Below are 22456 nucleotides of genomic sequence, written 5' to 3'. Positions count from 1 at the left end.
TTACCTTTTTATTTGTGCAGCTGTAGAGATAAGTAAAACAAAAATATGAAAACTCTGACAGCAGAGATAGTCCTAGAAAATTACATTTAACTTTAACTAGTTTTCAATTTGTCACTGCCACTTGAAATACTATGTTTTCAAATTCTGATTTTAAGTTCCTTGCTTCTGTTAAATTGCATTTCATCAGCATTCTCCTCAGTGAGGTATTTAGTTCTATTCTAAGATGCATAAACCAACTTTTGAAGAGTAATAGTAGAATGGTTTAGGTTGGAAGGGACATTAAAGATCATAAAGATCCAATATCCATGCCATGGGCAGGGACTCCTCCCAGTCAACCAAGTTGCTTAATGCCCCATCCAGCCTGGCCTTGAACACTTCACAGATGAGGCATCCACACTAATGTAAGCTAGTGCACCTGAAATACAGTGAGCTTGACCCTTTCATGTACATTAATGAAACACGTTTCTACTTTCAAGTCATAGCCTGAGAAATAGCAATAGTACTGTACAGCTATGTAAGGTACTTGAGATTAGATTAATTGTTGTCACTGAGATGTTCACTGTAAATGAAATAAATAGGAAGTTAAACTTTGTCTACTTGGTTACAAACCCAGCTGCTTCTTCCAGGTGTCACTGCTGATACACAGTTTTGGGGGTTTTTTTAACTTGCAGGACTAGGTTGTTTTACAATACAGTAAATGCAGTAAACCTAAATTTATTAAATTACCATTTTAATTAGTAGACTAGAGTTTTCAATCCTTGAGTTAACTCTACCTGTTGTTTAGTGTTAAACTGCTGTTTCCAAGAATTTTCAATAGAGATCCAAAATTATTCTTCCCTTGTTGTATTTTTGAACACACAGTGCCTTAAGGCCCTGAAATACTTGTGAGGAGTCTAACTACACAGTTATGTTAATAGATGTACTTTACTGACACTGTAAACATTTTCAAGAGAAGACATTTATTAATTAAGTCCTAAATTTGGAGTCAAAGCATACTGACACTATTACTCACTTTCCTGGAGTTTTTTCTTCTTTATGTAACTATCATTAAATTGTTGTTAGAGGACGACACTTCCCTTAACAAGTAAAGGTTTTCAGAGAACTTGTAATCTAAGAATATTGGTGAAAATATTTGAGATCTGTAGAAGAAATTTGCTTCCATCAGTTACATATAAAATGTAAATACGTATTTCTGATGTTAAATTGAAGTGGAACTTTTATGTCTCCAGGATTTTTAACTAGTTTTTCCCTTATGCTCTAGGAGGGTCCTAATAGTCTGATTAATGAAGAAGAATTCTTTGATGCCGTTGAAGCTGCTCTTGACAGACAGGATAAAATGGAAGAACAGGTACTAAAACTTGAAAAATTACTTAATGATGAGCACTTCCTGAGAGACTTCTGTGTCTTACAGTCTGTCCTGAGGTGTATCTCCTGAAGCTCTAGTTTATTTATTCTGGCCCTGATCAGGGAATTCCCCTTACTATTTTTACAATAAAAAATAGTAGCTTAATGCTAATTTTAAGATAGTAACTTCATAGCTTGTCTAGAAAATAACAGTATAAGTGCTAAGTTTATTGAATGTCTCTAGTTTCTAATTCCTAAATAAATGTCCTGTATGAAAATTATCTATATGTGACTGCTGCCCTGTTAAGATAAAAATATCAAATACTACTGTCTCTCAAAATCTAGTAATTGGTCTGAAGTTTCTTTTTACTTCAATGATATATGGAATAGGAAAGACATGGTTCTGCCAGGGTACTTCACTAACTAATTTTTTTAATACACTTCAGGGACAAATATCAAAAAGGATAAGATGCATTCCAGAAAATAGAGTTTGAGAGCATATAAAATGAGAGGGAATAACAAAGTCATGCATCCTTTGTCGTAAAAGAATTCATGCTTAGAAATGTAATGAATAACAATGACTTGAGAATTAGAAGACTTTCTAGTGGACCTGTTAATACCCAACAGAGTTTACCCTATGTTGGAATCTCTTAGCAACGAGTAAAGGTTTTGAGTGACTGTGATAGCACTACATGGATCTTTAGTGCTGCCAGTGTGTTTTCCTTAACTCAGAAATACACCTTGAAGTTTAGATTAATTCAGTCTTCAGGCCCACTCACTGAGATTTCCAGTGGGATGACAGCTTCATGCCTGTCATGGACAGCATTAGTTGTTGTAGTCACTATGTAGATTGAGCATGACTCACTTTGTTTCACAGTCCACCCCGTAGCAGCTGACTAATAATAATTAAACCTATGTTGTTGCAGTCCCAAAGCGAAAAGGTTAGATTACACTGGCCAACATCCTTACCTTCTGGAGATGCATATTCTGCTGTGGGGACTCATCGATTTGTGCAAACAGTAAGATATTTAACCTGATCTTCTAAGAATAATGGGCTGGTCTGTGCTGTTTCTATGTAATGTTTTGTATGGGTAGGTGAGATTTTTTCGGTGTTTCTAGTAACGTCCAGCAGCCTACTCATTTTCGAAAAACAGTAGCTGGAACTGAAGAAGGACTGCTTTTTGTCTTGGCTCAAAAATACTGATTTGTGAAACTACTTAGAATATTCTTTACTTGTATCAGGCTTGTCAGGCATAAAAAAAGCAAAAATTCCAATTGGCTAACTGCAGTATTTTCAAGATACCTTCACCCGGATTCATTGAACTGATTTTATTTAAAAAAATAATAATCCAGTTGGTTGTATCAGGATCGGTTGACTTGTTTTTGACTGTTACTGGAAACACTATGCTCCTGTCAGGGCTACACTGGGAGCATAATGTATAATAGGTGCATGAAATCAGCATTTGCTGCTGTGCTTGCTTCTTATGGTGCTTTTGTTTTCCTTTTCTTCATTATCTTGTGCTTGCAAGTTGGTACTGAACGCTCTGTTGTGCCTTTGTTCTGATTACTTGGTTTTTTCTTTGTCTGTCTCTGGTAGCCCTATAGTCGCTCTTCCTCCATGTCTTCCATTGATCTAGTCAGTGCCTCTGATGATGTTCACAGATTCAGCGCCCAGGTACTGTATTGATGTGTCAAGTGGGGGTTGCATATCTTTGCCTTATATCATCCTTTTCTCTAGAATCTGGGGTTTTTTTTTTTTGGTTTTTTTTTTTGTTTGTTTGTTTTTGATTTTTTGTTACATCAAACACTGCTTGCTTTAAACTAGTACATTGAGACAAACAAAGGAGTTCTCTATTCCTGTACTAAATGGTTGTCTTTCTTTACATCCAGCTTGCATGCATACCACTTGTGCAGAGGCCCAAATCTTGTGAAACTATTTGATTTACTTCAGTAGCATTAATAAAAATGTCTATGGTTTGAAAATTTTATATCTCTAGTTATAATGAAAGTAGAATAACATGTTTTACAGAGGCTGGAGATGGTCTTTGCTTCAGACTGAATAGTTTTTCTTGCTTTTAAATCAAAGCTTTGATTTTTGTATGAAGTGTTGATTTGTAATGATATTAATACATTGAGTCTTATGGTTCACTATTACCATTTTTAACTTCTATGACTAGTTTGATTACCAAAAGGCCATTAAACATGTTGATCAACAAGACTGTGGGTATGACAGATCATATTGAAGTGTTCATGTATCACTTGTCCTTCAGAAATTGTCTGATATCCTGAATATGTCAATGTTGTCATAATGACATTCCGGTAATGTACAAAATTACTTTAGGTACTTAATAGGAAGGTGGTTGTTTAGGGTAGAATTAGATAAGTGTTTGCTTTTTAATCTCGAAAACAGTGGTTCAGATATGTTATTCATGCTATTTCTTTCCTTCTGTGGCCCATATGTGATGGAGAATATGGAGCTTCCTTCTGGGATCTGTTCTTTTGCTCTTCTTAAAAGCTCTGACCAATCTTTTTTTTTTCCTAACAGGAATGGATTTTAGCTTTTTTTTAACAGAGCCTGGAATTTTATTACCTGCAAACCTTACTACCAGCTCCAGGAGCAGAACCAACACTTAAGGACTTGCCTAGTGGACTAAAATTCCAAGACCTTTTGCAGCCAGTTTGTTTCTGAAATCTGAATTTACTGCAAGGGAAAAAGTATGCAAGTCCTGTTGCACAACAGTGATAGGCTCATCTACTGGTACTCCAGTAGCTGAGTTAGTTTTCTAAGTTTTTTTTTCTTTGGGAGGAGGGGTAATAAAATGAGGGGATAATAAAGTGAGGGAGTAACAAGTAACAGAAAGCAAGTTTGATTGCCAAGACGGGAGCTAGTACTCTGTCAGGTTGTGGTTGCAGAGATCATTCAGCATAAGGGGAACTCATATTTTCCAAGATATGCAAGTGTTCCTCATTTTCACCTGTTTTATGCCTGTGGTAACATTTCTGTATTCATATGATAAACCTGAGTTGTAGAGCACCACTGTGACTGCAGAACACATCACTTGCAAACACATCTGAGGTGGACCAGATCATTATCACAATAATGCAAATTGTGGTTAAGTATCAGGATCAAATGGACTGGAGTAAAGTTGCTTTTTTTGCCTGCTGCATGGATTATACTACATGAAAGTAACTATGGAGGGCATCCTAATCCACTTTCAAGTTAATGGCCTCACTACAGAAAGTATGAATATCCCCACATGCAGTTCCACCCTCCCAAGTATTTTCCCTAAACCAAATTTTTGTCAGACTAACAAGTCAGTCCACCTGTTCTGGAGTTTCAGTTCTACTGAACAAGACAACAAAGAGCATGATGAAAATAGCAGACCTTTTCATTCTACCTACTATAGACTTTATTAAAAATTTATAAAAAATTGGCTTCTGTTCCCAGGCTGACAGTTTGGCTTTAGGAAGGAAAACTAGTATCTTGGTTCTTAAAAAATGTGATTTTTTTTCCCCTAGACTTGATGTGAATGAAGGGAATGTTGGTATCAGTAAAAGATCAAGTAGCAACTAGCAACCCTGTTTTTAAGACTGAGAAGTATAAACAGAAGTATTCTGATGGGAGCTGTTTCTTCAGTGTGTCTCTAGAAAGGCATTTTTGTCTCTGCCAGTTGAGTGGGAGTTCAGATCAGACTTTCTTTTGAAGATCTGTCAGCCTTATAATAGGTTCTGAGTTGTTCTTAGGCCCTTTAAAGGGAAAAACTTGCCACTCAAAGTTCAGATCACAGCTGTATGGCATACAGGTTGCAAGTATTTTTACAGACCATTCTTGTAGCCAACTAGGAACCCAGAGGTAAGAGTGAGCCTCTCAGGTGGGAGAAAATCTTTGGATCTTGACTGTGCCTCTGAAATTGGTGCAGGTTGACAGATGGTGACCAGTGCATAACTAAATACAGTTTGTACAGACAATGTGCACAAGCAGGTTGTGTAAATACTGCATTTCCTGGTGAAGCAGGAGTCTGTTCTGATTGCATTCCTGTGGGTGCCTCGTGCTCTTCTTTCCTTGGTATTTCCTTCATCCCTTTGTATCTAACACATGAAGCGAAAAGTATAAAAAGACAAAAGTAAATGTGTAAACACAGCTTTTTCCTTAATAAATTAAGAGGTGGGATAGAAAATACATAAGGGCCTGAAGGTACGGCAAGTACGTGCTGAGAGCATAGCAAGGATTCCTTTCTTAAAGCAGCGTGACCTAGAGCTAAATCATTAAATATTTAAATACCCCACATTCTTACCCAGTTTATATTATAAATATAAACTGGGTAAGAATGTGGGCTATTTAAATATATTTATATTATCATTAAACCATTACAGTTTGTACTGTCATGGTTTCACTGGAAAAAAAAAGGGAAAAAACTTTTGTAGGAAACCTGGTAGTAACTGGCAGCAAAAGTTGGCTTGTCTAGAAGCTGAAACATAAATCTTGGTGGTGCTTTTTGTTCACTGAAGCTCAGAACCAGAGCACCCAAAACCTGGATTGATAACTTTGCCTTGTCTAGATAAGTCTATGCTTAGTTAAACTAAGACAAACTAGGATTTCCATCCAATGGATTTTGTTTTTTCATGTTGTGATTCTAGAGTTTTATTTGATTCTGGCCTTAAGTGTATTTCCTGTTGAGTACACAGCACAAACAAAATTACTGCCTTAAATTAAAAGTAAATAACGTCTTTCAATTCTGTATCATATTAAAAAAAGATTAATTAATATTACTTTTGCTTTCTACTTGTTTTCATACTTGCTCAGATATGTTTTACATATTTTACTGCAAACTAGGCTTCATATTTTTGTAAGATATGCAAAAGCACCCTGGGGTTCGGGGTGCACTTCAAGTTGTACTTCAACTAATCTTTGTGTTGGTCATTTAATTAATTTTGTTTGTAGTGCTTTTTCTTTTGGGGAAAAAAAAAAAAAGATATTTCAAGTAGTTCAGGAAAATGCTGTGAATCACATGGACTTGCTTTCTGTGACAAGTTTTAGTAGTCATCTGTCTTTTGGGTGGAAAAAAGTTATTAAAGTGTTTCAAATACTTGAAGCATTACATAGCAATGGGTACCCTATGAATTTGCTTCTGTTTTTATTTGCGGCATTAGGAAAAAGGGTGGGGAACCAAAGAAACAGAATAATGTATTAGATCTAAAATAAGCATCATCTTCCTGTCCCAGTACCCATTTTCATGCATATTGTATAGAATAAAAAATGAGATATTCACTTAGCTTGATAAAAATACAGCAAATATTTGGCTGTAAAAAAAAAGGCACAGCTGCTAGCAAAATAAGTTTTAAATGAGCATTTTGTAATTATAGAATCTCTGTACCATCATAATCCTTTGAGTGTAGGCATTTCTGGTTTTTTTCCTAACTGTCAACTGTGCAAAGATGCCTCTGAAACAGAGGAGGCATGCTCTGCTTGTGACTGTTTTCTTCACTGCTCTTCCAATATGACTTTTCATGTGCATTTGCTTTTTAGAGCTTGTCAGTTTTCCTCCCTAATCCCCTGCCTTTGTTGAGCTTTTAAAATGCTCTTCCAGTGAATATCTTATAGTGTATTGTAATTCCACTTAGAGATACCTGCAGTTCCTATCTGCTGAAATAAAGAACTGTTTTAGGTAGAAGTGATGAGGTTTGACAGTTTAAAGGCACAAAGGCAGGCTAGGAAGTACCCACAAAAGAGGAAGTTGGAATTTGAATCAAAATTTTGGCTTTTGTTTCCAAAGGCCAGCATTATTTGTTTGTTCCTAACCTAACAGAGAGCTCTCTCATTTAAATTTAGCTCCTGCACAGGAATTGAAGCATTAACTTGTGACTTCCAATGCTGTATAGTATCTCCCCTAAAACATGGAAGGAATGAATTAAAAATGCCTGGTTTTTTTTCTTTACAGGTGGAAGAGATGGTACGAAACCACATGACGTATTCCTTGCAAGATGTAGGAGGAGATGCCAATTGGCAGCTAGTGGTAGAAGAAGGAGAAATGAAGGTAAATGTTTCAGGTTTGGTTAATTTGTATAAGATGATACACTGTGAAGACAGATACTTCCAGTGTACATTTGGCAGTGTTACCTTTACTGCTGGACTCCGTGATCTTAAGGGTCTTTTCCAACCTAAATCATGTTATGATTTTTAAAAATAGTATCAATCAGCAAGTTACGCTGTTGTAACTTCTCTCTGGGAATAGCACTGTTTAGGTTGGGACTGGGGTCCATGAGAACTGTGGCTTCTAATCTATTTATTCATATGAAAATCTGTGTAACTCTTGCAATAGATTCATCTTTACAAATTCCTTTCTTACTCTGTCCTACATAAAGCTTGGTATCAAAGTAGTGGGTAAATTCTATGTACAAAAATAACAAGGGTAACAAGCTAGAGTGTTGGCTACTCCACCATGATTATAAATCCATGTGGATAGTAATAAATAAGCTAGCTTAATCATTTTTGGAGTAGAATCCTTAAAGTACTGGTATTTTAATGTGAATTGCCACATAAGAATGTCTTCAATGGATGTTACCAGAGAACACTTTCATGGCAAATTATTCATGTGATAAGCTTCTAGATAAGTGGTTTGTTAGTTCAGGTTTTTTTAAGACTGATTAAATTTAAATAATTAAAACATGAACAGTTTTGACAGCTTCTATTCTACATATCTTTCTTTGTGTTTGGTTTTAGGTATACAGACGAGAAGTGGAAGAAAACGGAATAGTTCTAGATCCTTTGAAAGCAACCCATGCTGTTAAAGGGGTAACAGGACATGAAGTTTGCCACTACTTCTGGAATGTTGATGTTCGTAATGACTGGGAAAGTAAGGCATTGGTTCTTCAGCTTTGAAGGTTTATCAGGAAAAATAGTATCTGTAGCACTGTCCTATTTTCTGTGACTGTTCACTGATGTGTTTTTTTTCCTTCCCCCCACCCCCCCCTCCCCTTTTAGCAACAATTGAAAATTTCCATGTTGTGGAAAATTTAGCTGATAACGCAATCATCATTTACCAGACACATAAGGTAATAAAACTTCATTTGCATACCTTACTGAGACATCTGAAGCATGCATGTATCAATATTCTGAATACTTTACTGGCCTAACAACTTAAAATACTGTTCTGGACAATATTCCAGAACAAGTTCTCTATTAAACTGCAACTTACATCAATTTTTCAGACTTTTCTTGAGAGCATAATTGGTTATGCATGTGTCTGATAGAGCTTGTAGTAGCAAGTGAGGCCTGCTTTTTATGTCATGATTATATCACTGCCAGCTAGGCCAGATTTCATCCAAAGCAAACAGAAGCAATAAATCACCACTGACTACAAGGAAGAAATCTACACCACTGTATCAGATGTTTTTTTGCAAAAATGCAGGTTAGCATTCACCACAATTAGTTGACATATCACCTTATAATGCAAGTGTTTTTAATTGTTGGTACAGCATTTGTTCTTGTACCTTAATTGTTTTTTCCCCCAGAATGGTTCTGGTGTCAGTTTATAAAAATGTTCATTTTAATTACAACCCAACAAACTGAAATGCAAAGATCTGAAAAATTTATAGGAATAAAATTTGCATACTCATCCTTAGTCTTGCAGGTTTCTAAGTATTAGTATATTCAAATGTTAAAACAAAGGTTTTTCTTTGATAATTTTACCAGTAGTGCAGTTACATTAAAACTTCTTTAATAGAAGACTCATAACTTACTCTTTTGAGTAAGACAGTTGTGTCATCTGTATTGGTTGTGGTAAAAGCCACATTTTCTCCTACTGAATGTCAGGAAAATAAGTTCTGTATATTTTATTTTGTCAGTTTCACTTCTAAAACTTTCACTTTGTCACATTTCACTTCTAAAACTTTCTCTTGGATAATATCAGTTTTGCTATATCTATTTTACTGAAGTAGTAGCTTTTTGAGGTAATATTTTTTTCAAATACATCCCTCCTTTCTCTTCTCTGGAGACATAAGTAACTGTAGATGCATCCCTATACACCTAACCATTAGTTCAGTTTGTAGTTTACAAGTATTAATTAAAACACAAACCTGAGGTTCATAGTACAGGAGGGTAACTGCCTATTCCTATTTTTTTAACTGAAAAATTCATTGCAGTTTAGCGTTCTGCATTTCAAAGACATTGCAGTTTAGTGTTCTGCATTTAAACTTTTGCCTTAATTTTTTTTGTATGAAGTGTAGCCAACCTGAAATTTTTGTTCCCTATTTACAACAACTATGTTCTCTTTCAGTTTTCAGAATGAAATTACTAACTTGAAGATACTTTAACTTAATAATATAACTGACCTGGTTTGCCTTGCTTGGTTTTTAATTTTAAATAAGGAGAGTTGTTAAACCTGCAAAAGCTTATGTTCAGCTGTTTCTCTGCAGAGAGTGTGGCCAGCCTCTCAAAGGGATGTGCTCTATTTGTCTGCCATCAGAAAGATACCAGCATTCAGTGAAAATGATCCAGAAACGTGGATTGTGTGCAATTTCTCTGTAGAACATGACAGTGCTCCTGTAAGTATTATTTTGATTCTGTGAAGTTCTGCTTTTAAGGTAGTTTTTCTCTTCCCATGGTAATGCATTTGCAGTGATAGTGTGAGGGCAATGGAGGGTTTTTACAAAAATACAGTTAATTTAAACCAGGTGGTAAAATGACTTGATGAAGGCATTCCTAGCCAAAAGCTTTCTTGTCCTATCTCTCAGTTGGATGATCTAAGGTGTTACAGCAGAATGGAAGCAAAATTTCTGGAGATGTGAAAACATTTTAAAGAATTGAGGTTATTTTGTATGGAATCAAATCAGTATCTCTTCAGCATTGTCAAATATAGGAGTAGGTTTGTATAATTACAGATAGGGTTAAGTCTCCATTTTACAGTTTTGCCTTGGTTCTGTGAGATAATAGCAATGGTTGTTTTCCTTCAATTGCTATTCCATAGCCTTCTTTTAAAGGAAAAGTTAACTGTTATTTGTAAATGCTGATACATTATTCTTTAAATGTTTCTTTACTGATTTGTCACAACGGTTGAAGTAATTCACTTCTAATTTGTTAAGCAAGCAGAAACCTAAGATTCACCGACATTTTAGATCCTTTCCCTATCCACCATGTATCACTTTACTCACTTTCACGTTACATCCATGTAAAGACTCTCAGAAGCACAGCCTCTAGCATGTCTTAGACTTCATGATAAAAAGATGTTCATACTCAAGTATGCTGAAACAAATTTAGTTTAAAGCTTACAATGTTTCATATTTTTGGCAGCTGAACAATCGCTGTGTCCGTGCCAAAATAAATATTGCAATGATTTGTCAGACGTTAGTAAGCCCACCAGAGGGCAACAAGGAAATAAGCAGGGACAACATTCTGTGCAAGATTACGTATGTAGCTAATGGTAAGTATAAAATTTTTCAGTATGACATTCATGATAGATGTTAATTTTGGGAAGTTGAATACTGGCACAAAAAAAAAAAAAGAAAAAAAGAAAAAAGGCTTGATGCCTTTTCCCCTTTCTATTATATCTATATATAGCATCACCTTTGTGTTCATCATGTTCAAAAGGTCTCAAATTAAGGTGCTACATGAACTGGTGAATGGGATCATTCATTATGTGGTACTCTGGGAGGAATAAATGGAAGAGCTGTGTAGCTCAGTCCTAAGTATATAGCCTTGGGGTGGAGGAAGGTGAGCAGAAATGTGTGCAACTGGAATGAGTTAGCATAGCTTTTAGTTTCAGTAATGATATGTTGGGTTTTGTCATGTACTACTGTAATTTTTTTCTCCCAGTTAATCTCATTAGGCTGAAAAGCTGCTGATAGTAAAGATGCAGTTATCTTATCCCCTGATAGGAAGGAGTAAATACAAGTAAATACATTTTGTATAAAGACACTTGCAAGCTGTATAATTCAGTCTACATTTCTTAATTTTTTTTAGCTGATAGAATCCTTTTTATTGACTGAAAACTTGTCCAAGCCAAGTTGTATTGTTGCTGTACCCAGTGTTTAGAAATGTATTCTAGTATTGGAGAGACATGCTTACTATCTTCTCTCCCAGAGCTACAAAGCACTTCAAGGGTAGCTCACTCGGCTTTTTACTGTTTTTTAACATTTCCAAATTACTTAAAAGTATGTTTTCACTGCTACATTCTGAACTGTGACTATATGGGAAGTGATAGCTTTTTCAGCAACATACTTTCCCCGTGAATGAAAATGTATTTAAAAATCAATTCAAGTTATGTTTAAATGCTTTATAATCATTTGCAGGGTGTTGCCTATGTGGCAGTTCTGCAGCCAAATGCAGTAATTATTGAAAAGTTAAGACTGACTCTGCTTTCTTTGAAACAAGAAATCACTCAAGTCTCTTTCTCTTTGTTTCTTGGAAGCCCATAAAGAATATCCTCTTCTATTCAGGAATTTTCCCAAGACTCACCATACAGTATATTTAATGTTTTCTAAATAATGGCATCATAGATCTGGACTGAGCTTGAGTATTACAAACAGAAAGTACAACACGAGCCTAGGGGCATAAAAAAATCTGCTGTTGGTTATTCCTTCTTGTTACTTCAGGAAGAGTTGCAGGAGTAATTAACAAAAGTTACTTTTTCAGCGTTTAGTGGAGTTGCTTTATTTCAATGTCCTTCTTCCTGTTTACTTGTAGTGAACCCAGGAGGATGGGCACCAGCATCCGTGTTACGGGCAGTGGCTAAACGAGAATATCCAAAGTTCTTAAAGCGTTTTACATCGTACGTGCAAGAGAAGACAGCAGGAAAGCCTATTTTATTCTAGTACTAGCAGGTATAAATACTTCTAAAATTTTTGATTCACCATTTTAAAGGCCAAATGAAAGTATGCAATCTAGGAATGTCTTCCATGATTAGCATGGCTTCAGTGCTTGCTTTAGCATGCAATATACTTTTTAAAAACATGTAATTTGTGTGTATAGGCTGCACAAGTTAGACAGCATTAATTTTCATAGACTTCTATTGGTTCATCTTGCAAGTTTTTGCATACGTGTCCAATTTATATAGAAGTAAAATAGGATGAAGTACTGGTTTTTTTCAACTATTACAGGCATTTTGCATTTGTTCTGAAAAAATACATACTGAAGTTACTCTAGAGCCTCATGAGGTTTTTATAACTTAAATTCTACTTACAATTGCATATTTCATAGACTATGAGTACATTTCAGTTTTCTTTTATATTGACAAAATAGTTTGACCTAGGATTTTTATTAATGGAACTTCACTGACAGACCAACATGAATTACTAGAATATTTAGAAGACTGTGACTTAAGTTTTTCTTCCTTTCTGATGAACCTAGGAAAGAACAGGGATTTCCAGATGCTTTCTGAAGTCAATTGAAGTATTGTTTATGGTATAGGTTATTGGCTAAAAGTTTTTAGAACAGTTAGATGATGATATGACATTAGAAGAGGATTTCTTGATCACTTTGAGGATATCTGAGCCCCTTAGTGTTAAATAAGGCTTAATTTATTTTTGCTAGTTTTGACTCCTGCTATGTATTTCATTTTCTATAAGTGTCATGTCAAACCACAGAATTCTGGTTAGTTGTGCTAATGTTACAGCATCATTCAGTCACATTTGAAGATGAGTCTCTATCACTTTTTCTATGTGTGACATAGGTTACTTCTATTTTTGGGTTCTGTTTACTGTGTCAGACTCCAAAAGTCTTAGTTGTTTCATTCTTCTGTGACAGGTATCCCTGTAATGATTCACAATTTTAAATTTAAATTGTTAGAGAAGCAGTGTAAGTAAGGCATTAGAAACATGGCATCACAACCCAACAGTTAGCACATGATCATAGCAGTCCTGATGATACCTAAGGTGTTTAACAAGTTCATTTTACTCGCAGTATACAAACTTTTCAGTGCTGTATTCTTTTCTTTGCTTACCTGCAGCAATCAGAACAAGACTGGGTGAGCATTCCACATTGGAGAAGTGACCGTGCACGGAGCACTCCATGCTGGAACGAAGGATCTACAGTCTTTTTATGGCCCAGGTTCTAGGCTTTGTATACTGAAGTGAAGAAGTGTTGCAACACCATGGGGCTGAATATTTAACAATAGCTCTCTCCTGCTAACTTTCTTGCTGAATCAGTGTGCAATTATAAATACATGTATTGATAACATGTATATGGCTCTATTTTTATTTGCTTGCTTTAGAGGAAGAAAAGTGCAACTTTGAATCACCAACATGGGCTACTGTGTTAATTTTAAACAAGTTGTAGAATTTCATTGTCAACCTTCCTAAGATACTTGTGCAGTTTTTGTGCATGTGTAAAAAGCACAAGAGACAAATGCACATATAGCATACTGTATGTGCTTTATATGCACAAAAATCTGTGTGATATTTTGGGGTTGTTGAAAGGAGTGGCTTCAGTAAAACCTTGGTAACTTGTTGGCAGGTTTTATTTTGCTTTGTATAATCACAGTTCATTGCTGCTGGTTTCTATAATGAATCATCTTGTTACATAAAATGCCAGTTAATATCTGAGGGCTGTCAATATCCTTATGACTTTGCCTTTTCTATTGTCTTACTCTTATGACGATCTTTAGTTCTGAAGGAGTAAGAGTGTGAAAAGCTTTATTTTTTTCCAGATATCTTTATATTTCTATTGTATTTTTTAGTTATGTAATATGTGCTGCATAATTTTTGTTATTAAACATGATCCAGAAATACCTAGAAAGATTCTGTATGAGAGGGCAAGAGACTGCCTAAAATCTAGGAGACATCTGTCCATGCTATCTGTGGACTGCTTTCTTGGATTATATCTGGGGCTTTCCCAAAGCTGTGAGAAGGTACAGTATAATATTTATTGAAATAATTTGGATTACATAAAACAACATTCCCAGTCTAGATTGAGGATGAGTACATTATTTTCAGATCCTGCATGTGTTTTCCTCATCTCAATAAAGCTGTGCTATGAGGTTCATGTAGAAAATTATTTGCCTCTTGATCAAAAACCCATCAGAGCTATAAGAATGCATAGTTCTTACTGGAAAGTTCCCTTTAGCTGCTGTGAAAATTTAAATGTCAGATGTTTGCCTGCCTTTGATTCAGGAGATACTTGTTAAGAGAGGACTGTGTTGGGCTAGTACTGACTGTGAGGTCTTTTATCCATGTCCTATAGTTGGAAACTCTTCAGAAACTGCTCGGTGTTTCACTAAACTGGGTATCTTGAGGAAAAAAGTTTCAGATATATTTTCTTTAAAAGAAAGCTGAAAGTCAGATTTATTTGATTTAGTGTGCTAGGTGCCTGAAAAGAGATATAATACAGTAACTTAGTGAAGATTTGGTTAAATGAGTAAATATGATCTGCACAGTGTTGAAAAATGTCTCTGTTCATCTTCTCTGTAGAGATGAAACCATATCTAACACATGATTACACACGCATGCAGATTTCATGCTCCATAACTCCTCCCTTTTTATTTGCCTTTCTCTAATGGTGTGCATGGAATATGCCTTATTACAGAGTTATTCTGTTCATTTGAATATGTAGAAAAGTGCCTATATGGTAATGTTAGCAAGGCAAATAAGATGAAAATTTGTACATCTTTACTATATCACCAGTGAGCATTTTATATACCGATGTTAAAAAACAAAATCTTATACCTCAAAATGTACGTCATCTTTTTACAATCACCAAGCAGTGGTACATTCCACCATAGCCACTGATGGGAACTTAAAAAAAAAGTCCAAAATATAAAGAGTTTAACTCCTTATTTGCCATTTCTGGTAATTGTTGGAACACGGGCAAGTTTATTAATTTAATAGGATAGCTTTATTTTACAAAGGTATGGAAAGTTTACAAAGCAGTATATAAACTTATATCATTAGTTGCATTTGCACTAAATGTGATGTACTTTTGCGATTTATTCTGTAAATAAAATGACACTACAGATACTATTTGTAAAGAGTATGTTTTACTTTTAGATAAAGGCACTGGTACTTCACTGTAGCTAGCCCTGCCCAATCAGATTTGTAAGAGGCTTTTTAAAGACTATGGAAGGAGTTACGTGACTGAGAAATCATTATTAATGGACCTCTGGAAAAGTAATCTCAAAAGGCAGTAGGCCTCTCATATTGTCCTTGTGTGAGTAGCCATTAGATCCTTTCTTCTGGAAGGGATGTTGCTTTTATGGTTTTATACAATTTTCCCTGTCTCTTGAGCCCATCTCTCTTGTCAGTCACTGCCATGTCTGTGTGCTCTGAGTTAATTTCCTCCTGTTAACAGATAAAGAGTGTTAACACAGCTGTGGTGGTCTTTTCAGAAGCAGCTTCTGACTCTAGAATGATTGTTTTGTAAGCTAAACCAGTTCAAAAGGCTGAAAATGCAGCAATCATAGGATATTGTTCTCTGGATATCTGCATCTGTTTGGAAAATTTGGATGTTGCCAAACTAGATCTGAAGGATATAACTTGATAGAACTTGTACTAGGAATGAAGATGAGATGGTCATTGTTGTTCTGTCTGAGAACCTGAAAATCTTTGACAAATTTATCTGTGAAAAATGTGATGCACTTTGTAAAAACCTTACCTTTTACTTAATTGGGCTGAGCTGGCTTATCTGAAGTTGTGCAGATTCTCTTTAATCAGATTGTCCACCTGTATTTTTGTCAAGTTGTACAGATAATGCTGTATTTGAATTGCCACTGTTCATTTACAGACTTAAAACATGAATCATATTTTTGAGTACCTTGAGTGTGTAGAGTTGTAACTGTTCTATAATAGCTTTATGATCCTAATGATAAATTTTAAAAATTAAAAGAAGTTGGCTCTTACATGTTACAATCACAAATTTAAAACCAGTATTTAAAATTTAAAAGTATTAAAAATTATGAAGAAAAATCTTGGCTTCTTGTTGTTTTTAACTTTCCAATATTTGGAGAAACCTTACCTTTTAACCAACTTTTAAATCATGAATGAAATTATATACAATATTCTAGTGCATGGAAAACATTTAACAGGAAAGCAGTTTACTTGTGTTAGTGACATCACTGAGATGAAAACATGAATGCCACATTAGTTTACACATTGAGAAGTTCATTTTGTGCAAGCAATCAGAGAGGTGTTTAAAGGTGCTCCTGGTAGAGTGTAGTCATAATGCAGAGCACTTCCAGAGTATGTCAGCTCTTCATTTGTATGGAATAACAAGATTCTGAGAGCTTACATGGGAAGAACAGCAACCCAGGACTAAGATGGGCTAAAGCATAAAGTTACAGCTTTTCCAAAGTAAGAGTAATTTTTAGTAACTGAGATAAGCTTCCATGAGCAACTTTTCTTAATAGTAGAAGTAAGTGGTCCCTAATAGATCAATAACTATCCTACCTTTATTTGTTACAGTGATTTCTACTTCTTTATATAGCAATCAGGAAAATTGTAGAAACCTTACAGGCAGGACTAGAGGAACAGTTTGAAGTAACAGAAGGCATTACTTTAACAGAATCAAAACTTAAGCTCAGCTGTATCAAGTTTCTTGTAATATATTGCAAAAAATAGAGGGTCCTGAGGTAACCTCTCACCTTGGAGAATGCAGCTATTTTACCTGGCAAAAAGAAATCCTGCCCCCCCCCCAAAAAAAAACCACATTTCACATTCATGGTACCATAATTTATGTGAATAATTTAAAAATTAGATACTTTCCAGTAAAGAGATTGAGCATTTCTGCGTAACTCCAGTATCATTGGACCCTGGATGATGAATGATAATTAGGGCTATGACACACGATTTACTGGTGTGAATTACTAACACTAATCATCTTCTGTCTCCACCTTTGACAGGCTAAGTTTTATAGGAGGAGAAAAATACATTTTGTTAGAAGAAAGGGACACACTTTGAGCATTAGCAACCTGAAAGTGTCCTCAGCTGTAGCCATTGATGCAGTAAGCTCTTCTCTCTGCACACCTGCTTCTTCTATGCATGGACTACCATCAGCATAAGGAAGCCTGATACTGAGGATTGCTGCAGTTTTCAGGGTTTAAACTCTCCTTAAAAATAAAAACTTTTTTATTATTTATTAATTTGGATCAATCAATAGTTAGACCTAGTGTCGTCCACAAGACTTCCTAAACTTTTGTGTGCCAGGAGATAAACCATAGATTGTACAAGTTGTAGCCAGTGATTTTTAACTAGTGCCAAGAGTGGCAAAATATGACAACAGCCCTAACAATTCCCATTTGCTGGGATAAGACTGTCACTCAACTGTGGAACAGCCTAGGAAGCTCCTAGGAAGTTATGCCCTGTATATAAGAGAATTCCAGCTCAGAGGCCCAGGATAGTGTGCTGTCTTGGTGAGGGTGAGTCGTGCCCAAGTATGAGCAGAACCGCAGGTGTGTTTGTACCCTCCACAAAATACTTGTAGTCAAGGTAATGAGCAGTCATGCTGGTGATGCTTCACTGCTGCCCTGTTGGAAATCACTGCTCTGTCTTCAGCCTGAGCGTGCTCCAATACCACCCCAGTAATCAAGGCCTCCCCACGCCCCACACTGCAGCCTGCAGCACTGATCCAATTGAAAATGTAGCTATTTAAAACCTTTCGAAGCTTCTTTTGAGAGTGGCCCCTGGCTTTAGTTGTTTCATAAAGCACTTGGGGTGCCGAAGGGTGGCAACGCTTCTGACAGAGCTTGGACACTTTAACAGTGGGTGAAATGGTTGTCCTCTGCAAAGAACCTGAGAAATTTAAATGAGCTCCTTTATCTTTCCTGGCTTTTATTTGACTGAACTGTATTTGAAAACTCTCAAACTTAATTCAAAAAACACTGAATTATCACAGCACTACTAGGGTAACTAACCATCCTACTATCAAGAGAGGTGCTAAGCAAAATCATCAGTAATTCAACTTAACAGATGATGATTTGTTTGTAATACATTTTTAATGAAAAATTGTGAATAAATTTTTTAATATAAAGCACTTAACATTTCAATATTCAATATAGCTGTCAGCTGTGAGAAATTCAGTAATAAAAAGTACCTGGTAATTTACTTTCTTATTAACTAAGACTGTCCTAACCAATTCCAGTGAAAATAATGGAACACTGTCGACAGATGTGAAAACCACTTGCAAATGTTAATATTACTAGATTTTCTTCCAATTCTAACTTTGGTTACATAAGAAGAAACAGTTTCCCTAACAAGTAGCTGTTCCTGTCATATAAGCTTTGGTGAAGAGGTGTACAGTTAGTAGCTCTTTTATATAGCAGATTCTATGTTTATACTTGTGTGAAACAGCACCTCTTGCATTAAACGATATTAACTTCACCTATTACTGAAAAGAAAAATTTTGGATTACTAGGTAGGATACACAAATTGTGCTCTAAAAAACTTAAAGACAGCAGTGGGATCTGGGTACACAGAGGGATGAATTACAGTAAGTCTTGACATTTTAGTGTTAGGCAATAGGCTTTTAAAGTTATCTCCTATGCAAGAGAAGGAAAACTGTCGGTATTAACATTTACTGATTTTTTTTGACAGTGCTAATTTAAAGTGTCCACTTTTGTTCATATTCACAAGTGAAGGAAAAAACCACTCAGTTATTACAACTGCCAAAACTGATATATAGTACTTTATTCCCTTCTCCCTGCTTTGATTTGCCCACAAAAAAGCTTTTTGGAAAAACATCCTTTTCTGAAACACAAAAACAATGCCTTAATGGCCCAGATTTTCAATCACATTAGTCTTTTGGGGTCAATTTTCTCCAGGTGTACTAGAGGCTTCAGCTGCTCAGCAAAGTTCCTCATGTCATCAGAAACAATGTCCTGCCCTGCTGGCGCGACTACATTGAGCTCCACCAAGTAGGAGAGGGAGAGCGGCTCAATGCTCTCCGTATTTCCTGGCATCAGTATGCGGAAGATCTTGTACACCACGATCTTCATGATGCCCTTGCGGAACACGTGCCCTTTGGCCACGAACTCGTGGTCCATGCGGAAACCCATCTCCACCAGGAAGTCCGTCAGGTTGTCAGACGTGGCGATGTCCACGCAGTTGCGCACCAGCGCGTGGCGGTTCTTGTCGCCGATTTCGGGCTGTCCCAGGTAGCGCAGGTGCCAGGGCATCCCGCTCTTGTCCATGGAGCGCCGGGCGCGCAGCACGAAGGGGCTGGCCTGCTGCCCCTTCAGCAGGAACACCATCTCGTGGTCCAGGAAGGTCTCGGGCTCCATGTTGTCGCACAGCCCGCGCAGGCGGTGCAGGAGGCTCTCCAGGCTCTGGTCCAGCACGCTCCCTGCGGAGACAGCGCCACGACCATCGCCTCCCCCACAGGCCAAGCTGCGCTCCCTCCGCAGCGCGCCCGTCCCAGCGCCCTCCGGCCCGCCCGTGCGCGGCGCCAGCACCCCACCCCCTCCCCCCCCCCCCCCCCCCCCGCTGCCAGCGCTGCTCGGTCACGCAGTCGCCTACCTTGGAGCAGGTACTCCATCATGTTGATGGTGCCGCCCGTGACGGGCATCATGGTCACCGGCGGCGCCTCCATCGTGCGCTCCGCACCGGCCCCGCGGCCTCGGCGACAGCGGAGGGCAAGGCGGGCAAGGCGGCAGCAGCGCCCCCTGGCGGCTCGGCGGGGCCGGCGGGGGCTGAGGGTGGGGCGGGGACGGCGCTGGGGGCGGGGTTTTGGAGAGCCCGGCCCCGCTCCTTCACACGGCCCGGGCGGGTTCCGGAAGCGAACACCGGCCAAGGACGGACCGGAACACGGGTTTTTCCACCTCCGCTTGGCCTGCCGGACAACTTCCTTATCCCCTGGGTGGCGGAGCGGTGGAACAGGCTACCGAGGAGGTTGTGGAGTGCCCCTCTTTGGAGCCATTCAAAACCCACCTGGATATGTTCCTGTGTCACCCGCTCTGGGTGACCCTGCCTCAGCAGGGGTGTTGGTCTGGATTATCTCCAAAAGTCCCTTCCAACCCTAACGATTCTGTGATACTGTATTTCTGTCTTTTATTCTAGTTTGCTCAAAGCCGGGAATCAGGAGGTAACCCACGAAAGGCTGGCTCTGTGATCATGAATCCTCTACGCTATTTATACCTTTTAACAAACAAAGGCATCAGCATTTGTTGTCTGTAAGTTGTGTGACTTTTCTCCTAATTAGTACTCAAACCCTATTTGCTAGTTGTATCTCTTGCTTCTCCAAGAGAAGCGCCCTTTTAGGTTCTTCCAGGCATGGTTGTCCCTCCCCTTTGGATCAGGGTTTGGTGGTCAATGAGACAGTGGTCACGGTCATCCACTGCTGGAATTACCTTCCCTCACTTACTGCCCACTCCTGCTGACTTCACTCCTGGCAGCTCGCATCCAGAGAGTCCATTTATCTTGGCATTGTCTTCTCCTTTCCTCAAAACAAAAGACACAACATTCACAGTGCAATTGCTTCATCATAACTGTTAAGCTACAGCTTCTGATTAACAACTGAAAAAAAACCAAAAACATTGCAAAGTTTGGTTCAAATCTTGAGACCTCAAATGTTGAGGGGCCCAATTCTCAAAGGGGTCACTGCCAGCCTCACCCTGATGCCTCTGGTTTTGGCTTTTATATTTTTCAGATTCTGTGCTACCTTAGGGCATCACCCCAGCACAGGGGGCACAGTAGAGGAGAATGGGAGGCCAGCAGGCAGGACCAACCACCAGGGGTCATCCTGGCTGCACCCACACCCCTCCCCAGAGAGAGGTGGCACATGCAATAAATTCTGTGTAAAATCTCCACCAGAAATGTTCCAATCTGTCTCTTACAGCAACGGCAAAGGGGCTGATGCTCTGGGGAGCTGGGTGCCAGGCATCAGCTCCTGCAGCATTTTGGGTTAAAAACTGTTACCAGAGGTGCAACACATATGATTCATTGGTTTGGAAAGGCAGAAATCTCATCTGGGCCTGGTAGGGTGTGCACCATTTCTAGGCAGAATAGCCTCTGTTTTCAAAAAGTGATGAAAATGCCCAGTATGTACCAGCTGAATTTGTACCTGTCAATACCCAAAATAGAGTTATAAATGTGACTTTCTCTTAGCAGTTTTTTTTTGTGTAACAAACCTTTAGGCCACACAGAACATGAACAGTATGTCTATCTTTCCTTTATCAGTGTCTATACAGTGGTGGTATTCCCTGCCACCCCCCAGAAAAATTATATAAATACTGTTACAAGCCAAAGACCTGCAAATGAGAAATGGCATAATTGTGCCCTCCCAGAGCAGTAATGGTTTGTGTCACCCCTGATGTACCAGAGGTAGTTTGGAGTACTGACAAGCAGGGGTGACCTGAGGGGTTCAATGCAATCCATGAGGGGAATATTGACAAAGGAGGGAACCACGTCCCAGGGAGCTGCCACAGTGGATGCACATCGTACATACTCCCCAGATTGCAGATAAGAGGCATGTGTTGAAATAAAGTAAGAAAACAGTCAACAAAAGGTTTGAGCAATTGTTTTAAAAGCATTCCTAAGCTTCAAGGACCAAAAAATAGGTTTCCTCTTATATATGGATCAGCTTTACTTAGCTGATCATCATCATCATCATCATCATCCAGTTAGCATGGAAAAAATATTGAGAAAGATAGCTAAGTAAAAATTAGTAAAAAAGTGTTTTAGCATTTCAAGAGGGGTAATTTCTGAGGTTCACTCTCTCTGTGGTGATACCAATTTTCTCTTCTGTCTAGCTGAGGTGCATAATAGTGTTACTACAGATGCCTCATAAAATCTAAGAGGATGTCAAATTCCTGTCTCGAAGTAAAAATTCTTTCAAATTCCACAGCTGTCCCTACTCTGAGTAGTTTTGCACCACAGTCTGACAAGCTATGCAGTACTGCAGTCCGGAAAATAAATGTCCCAAAGTGGTCATCCCATCCCCCTGTAGTACTAGAAAATATAGGTGATAAAATGTGCCACAGCCGCAGCATCTCCAAGTACCTTCACTGGCAGAGTAAAAGACAGCATAGTCCTGCAGCTGAGCTGTTTGTCACTGTGGGCTTGGAAGATCTGGGGTACACCTACATACCTTTAAGGTATCCTAAAGAAACTTTTTCTGCAGCTGTTGAAGATAGGATGCAGCAGACACCAACAACAGGTGGTCAGACAGATGGAGGAGGTGGAGAGAAACAAAGAT

At 38.0% G+C, this 22456-nt stretch overlaps 2 protein-coding genes and 1 long non-coding RNA gene across 5 annotated transcripts in view; 2 read left to right on the top strand and 1 right to left on the bottom strand.

Annotated features, from left to right (window-relative positions):
- Positions 1–13397, top strand: part of CERT1 (ceramide transporter 1) — a 79860-nt gene extending 66463 nt beyond the window's left edge. For 2 of the 3 annotated variants that reach the window (XM_066569052.1, XM_066569054.1), the window contains 10 exons: positions 1262–1348; positions 2271–2363; positions 2942–3019; positions 7284–7379; positions 8066–8198; positions 8327–8397; positions 9760–9888; positions 10634–10763; positions 12026–12162; positions 13287–13397. In XM_066569052.1, the coding sequence (XP_066425149.1) occupies positions 1262–1348; positions 2271–2363; positions 2942–3019; positions 7284–7379; positions 8066–8198; positions 8327–8397; positions 9760–9888; positions 10634–10763; positions 12026–12153 (945 nt within the window). In that variant the 3' untranslated portion in view covers positions 12154–12162; positions 13287–13397. The remainder of the gene's footprint in view (positions 1–1261; positions 1349–2270; positions 2364–2941; positions 3020–7283; positions 7380–8065; positions 8199–8326; positions 8398–9759; positions 9889–10633; positions 10764–12025; positions 12163–13286) is intronic. The other variant, XM_066569053.1, reaches the window with a different exon arrangement.
- Positions 13398–18932: 5535 nt separating this feature from the next.
- Positions 18933–19925, bottom strand: MED18 (mediator complex subunit 18). The gene is made up of 2 exons (XM_066569251.1): positions 19780–19925; positions 18933–19606 (listed from the first exon to the last, which is right to left on the bottom strand). Exons 1-2 carry the CDS (start codon positions 19850–19852, stop codon positions 19053–19055), a joined length of 627 nt encoding a protein of 208 aa, XP_066425348.1. The 5' UTR covers positions 19853–19925; the 3' UTR covers positions 18933–19052.
- A 156-nt stretch (positions 19926–20081) lies between these two features.
- Positions 20082–21016, top strand: LOC136568638 (uncharacterized). Its single transcript, XR_010785269.1, has 3 exons — positions 20082–20151; positions 20320–20432; positions 20909–21016. It is a non-coding gene; the product is annotated as an uncharacterized lncRNA (long non-coding RNA).
- The last annotated feature ends 1440 nt before the right edge of the window (positions 21017–22456 follow it).

This window comes from Molothrus aeneus, chromosome Z (genome assembly GCF_037042795.1).
Source record: "Molothrus aeneus isolate 106 chromosome Z, BPBGC_Maene_1.0, whole genome shotgun sequence".
In the NCBI taxonomy this organism is placed as follows: domain Eukaryota; kingdom Metazoa; phylum Chordata; class Aves; order Passeriformes; family Icteridae; genus Molothrus; species Molothrus aeneus.
The sequence above is the reverse complement of the archived record's forward strand: the minus strand, read 5'-3'. Positions and strand labels throughout refer to the sequence as shown.

Bases quoted from the DNA above. Each gene is read 5' to 3' on its own strand.
- MED18 (XM_066569251.1), bottom strand. From the start codon at position 19,852: ATGGAGGCGCCGCCGGTGACCATGATGCCCGTCACGGGCGGCACCATC. The intron at 19,607-19,779 runs GTAGGCGACTGC...CTGTCTCCGCAG, and splicing joins GATGGAGTACCTGCTCCAAG to GGAGCGTGCTGGACCAGAGC.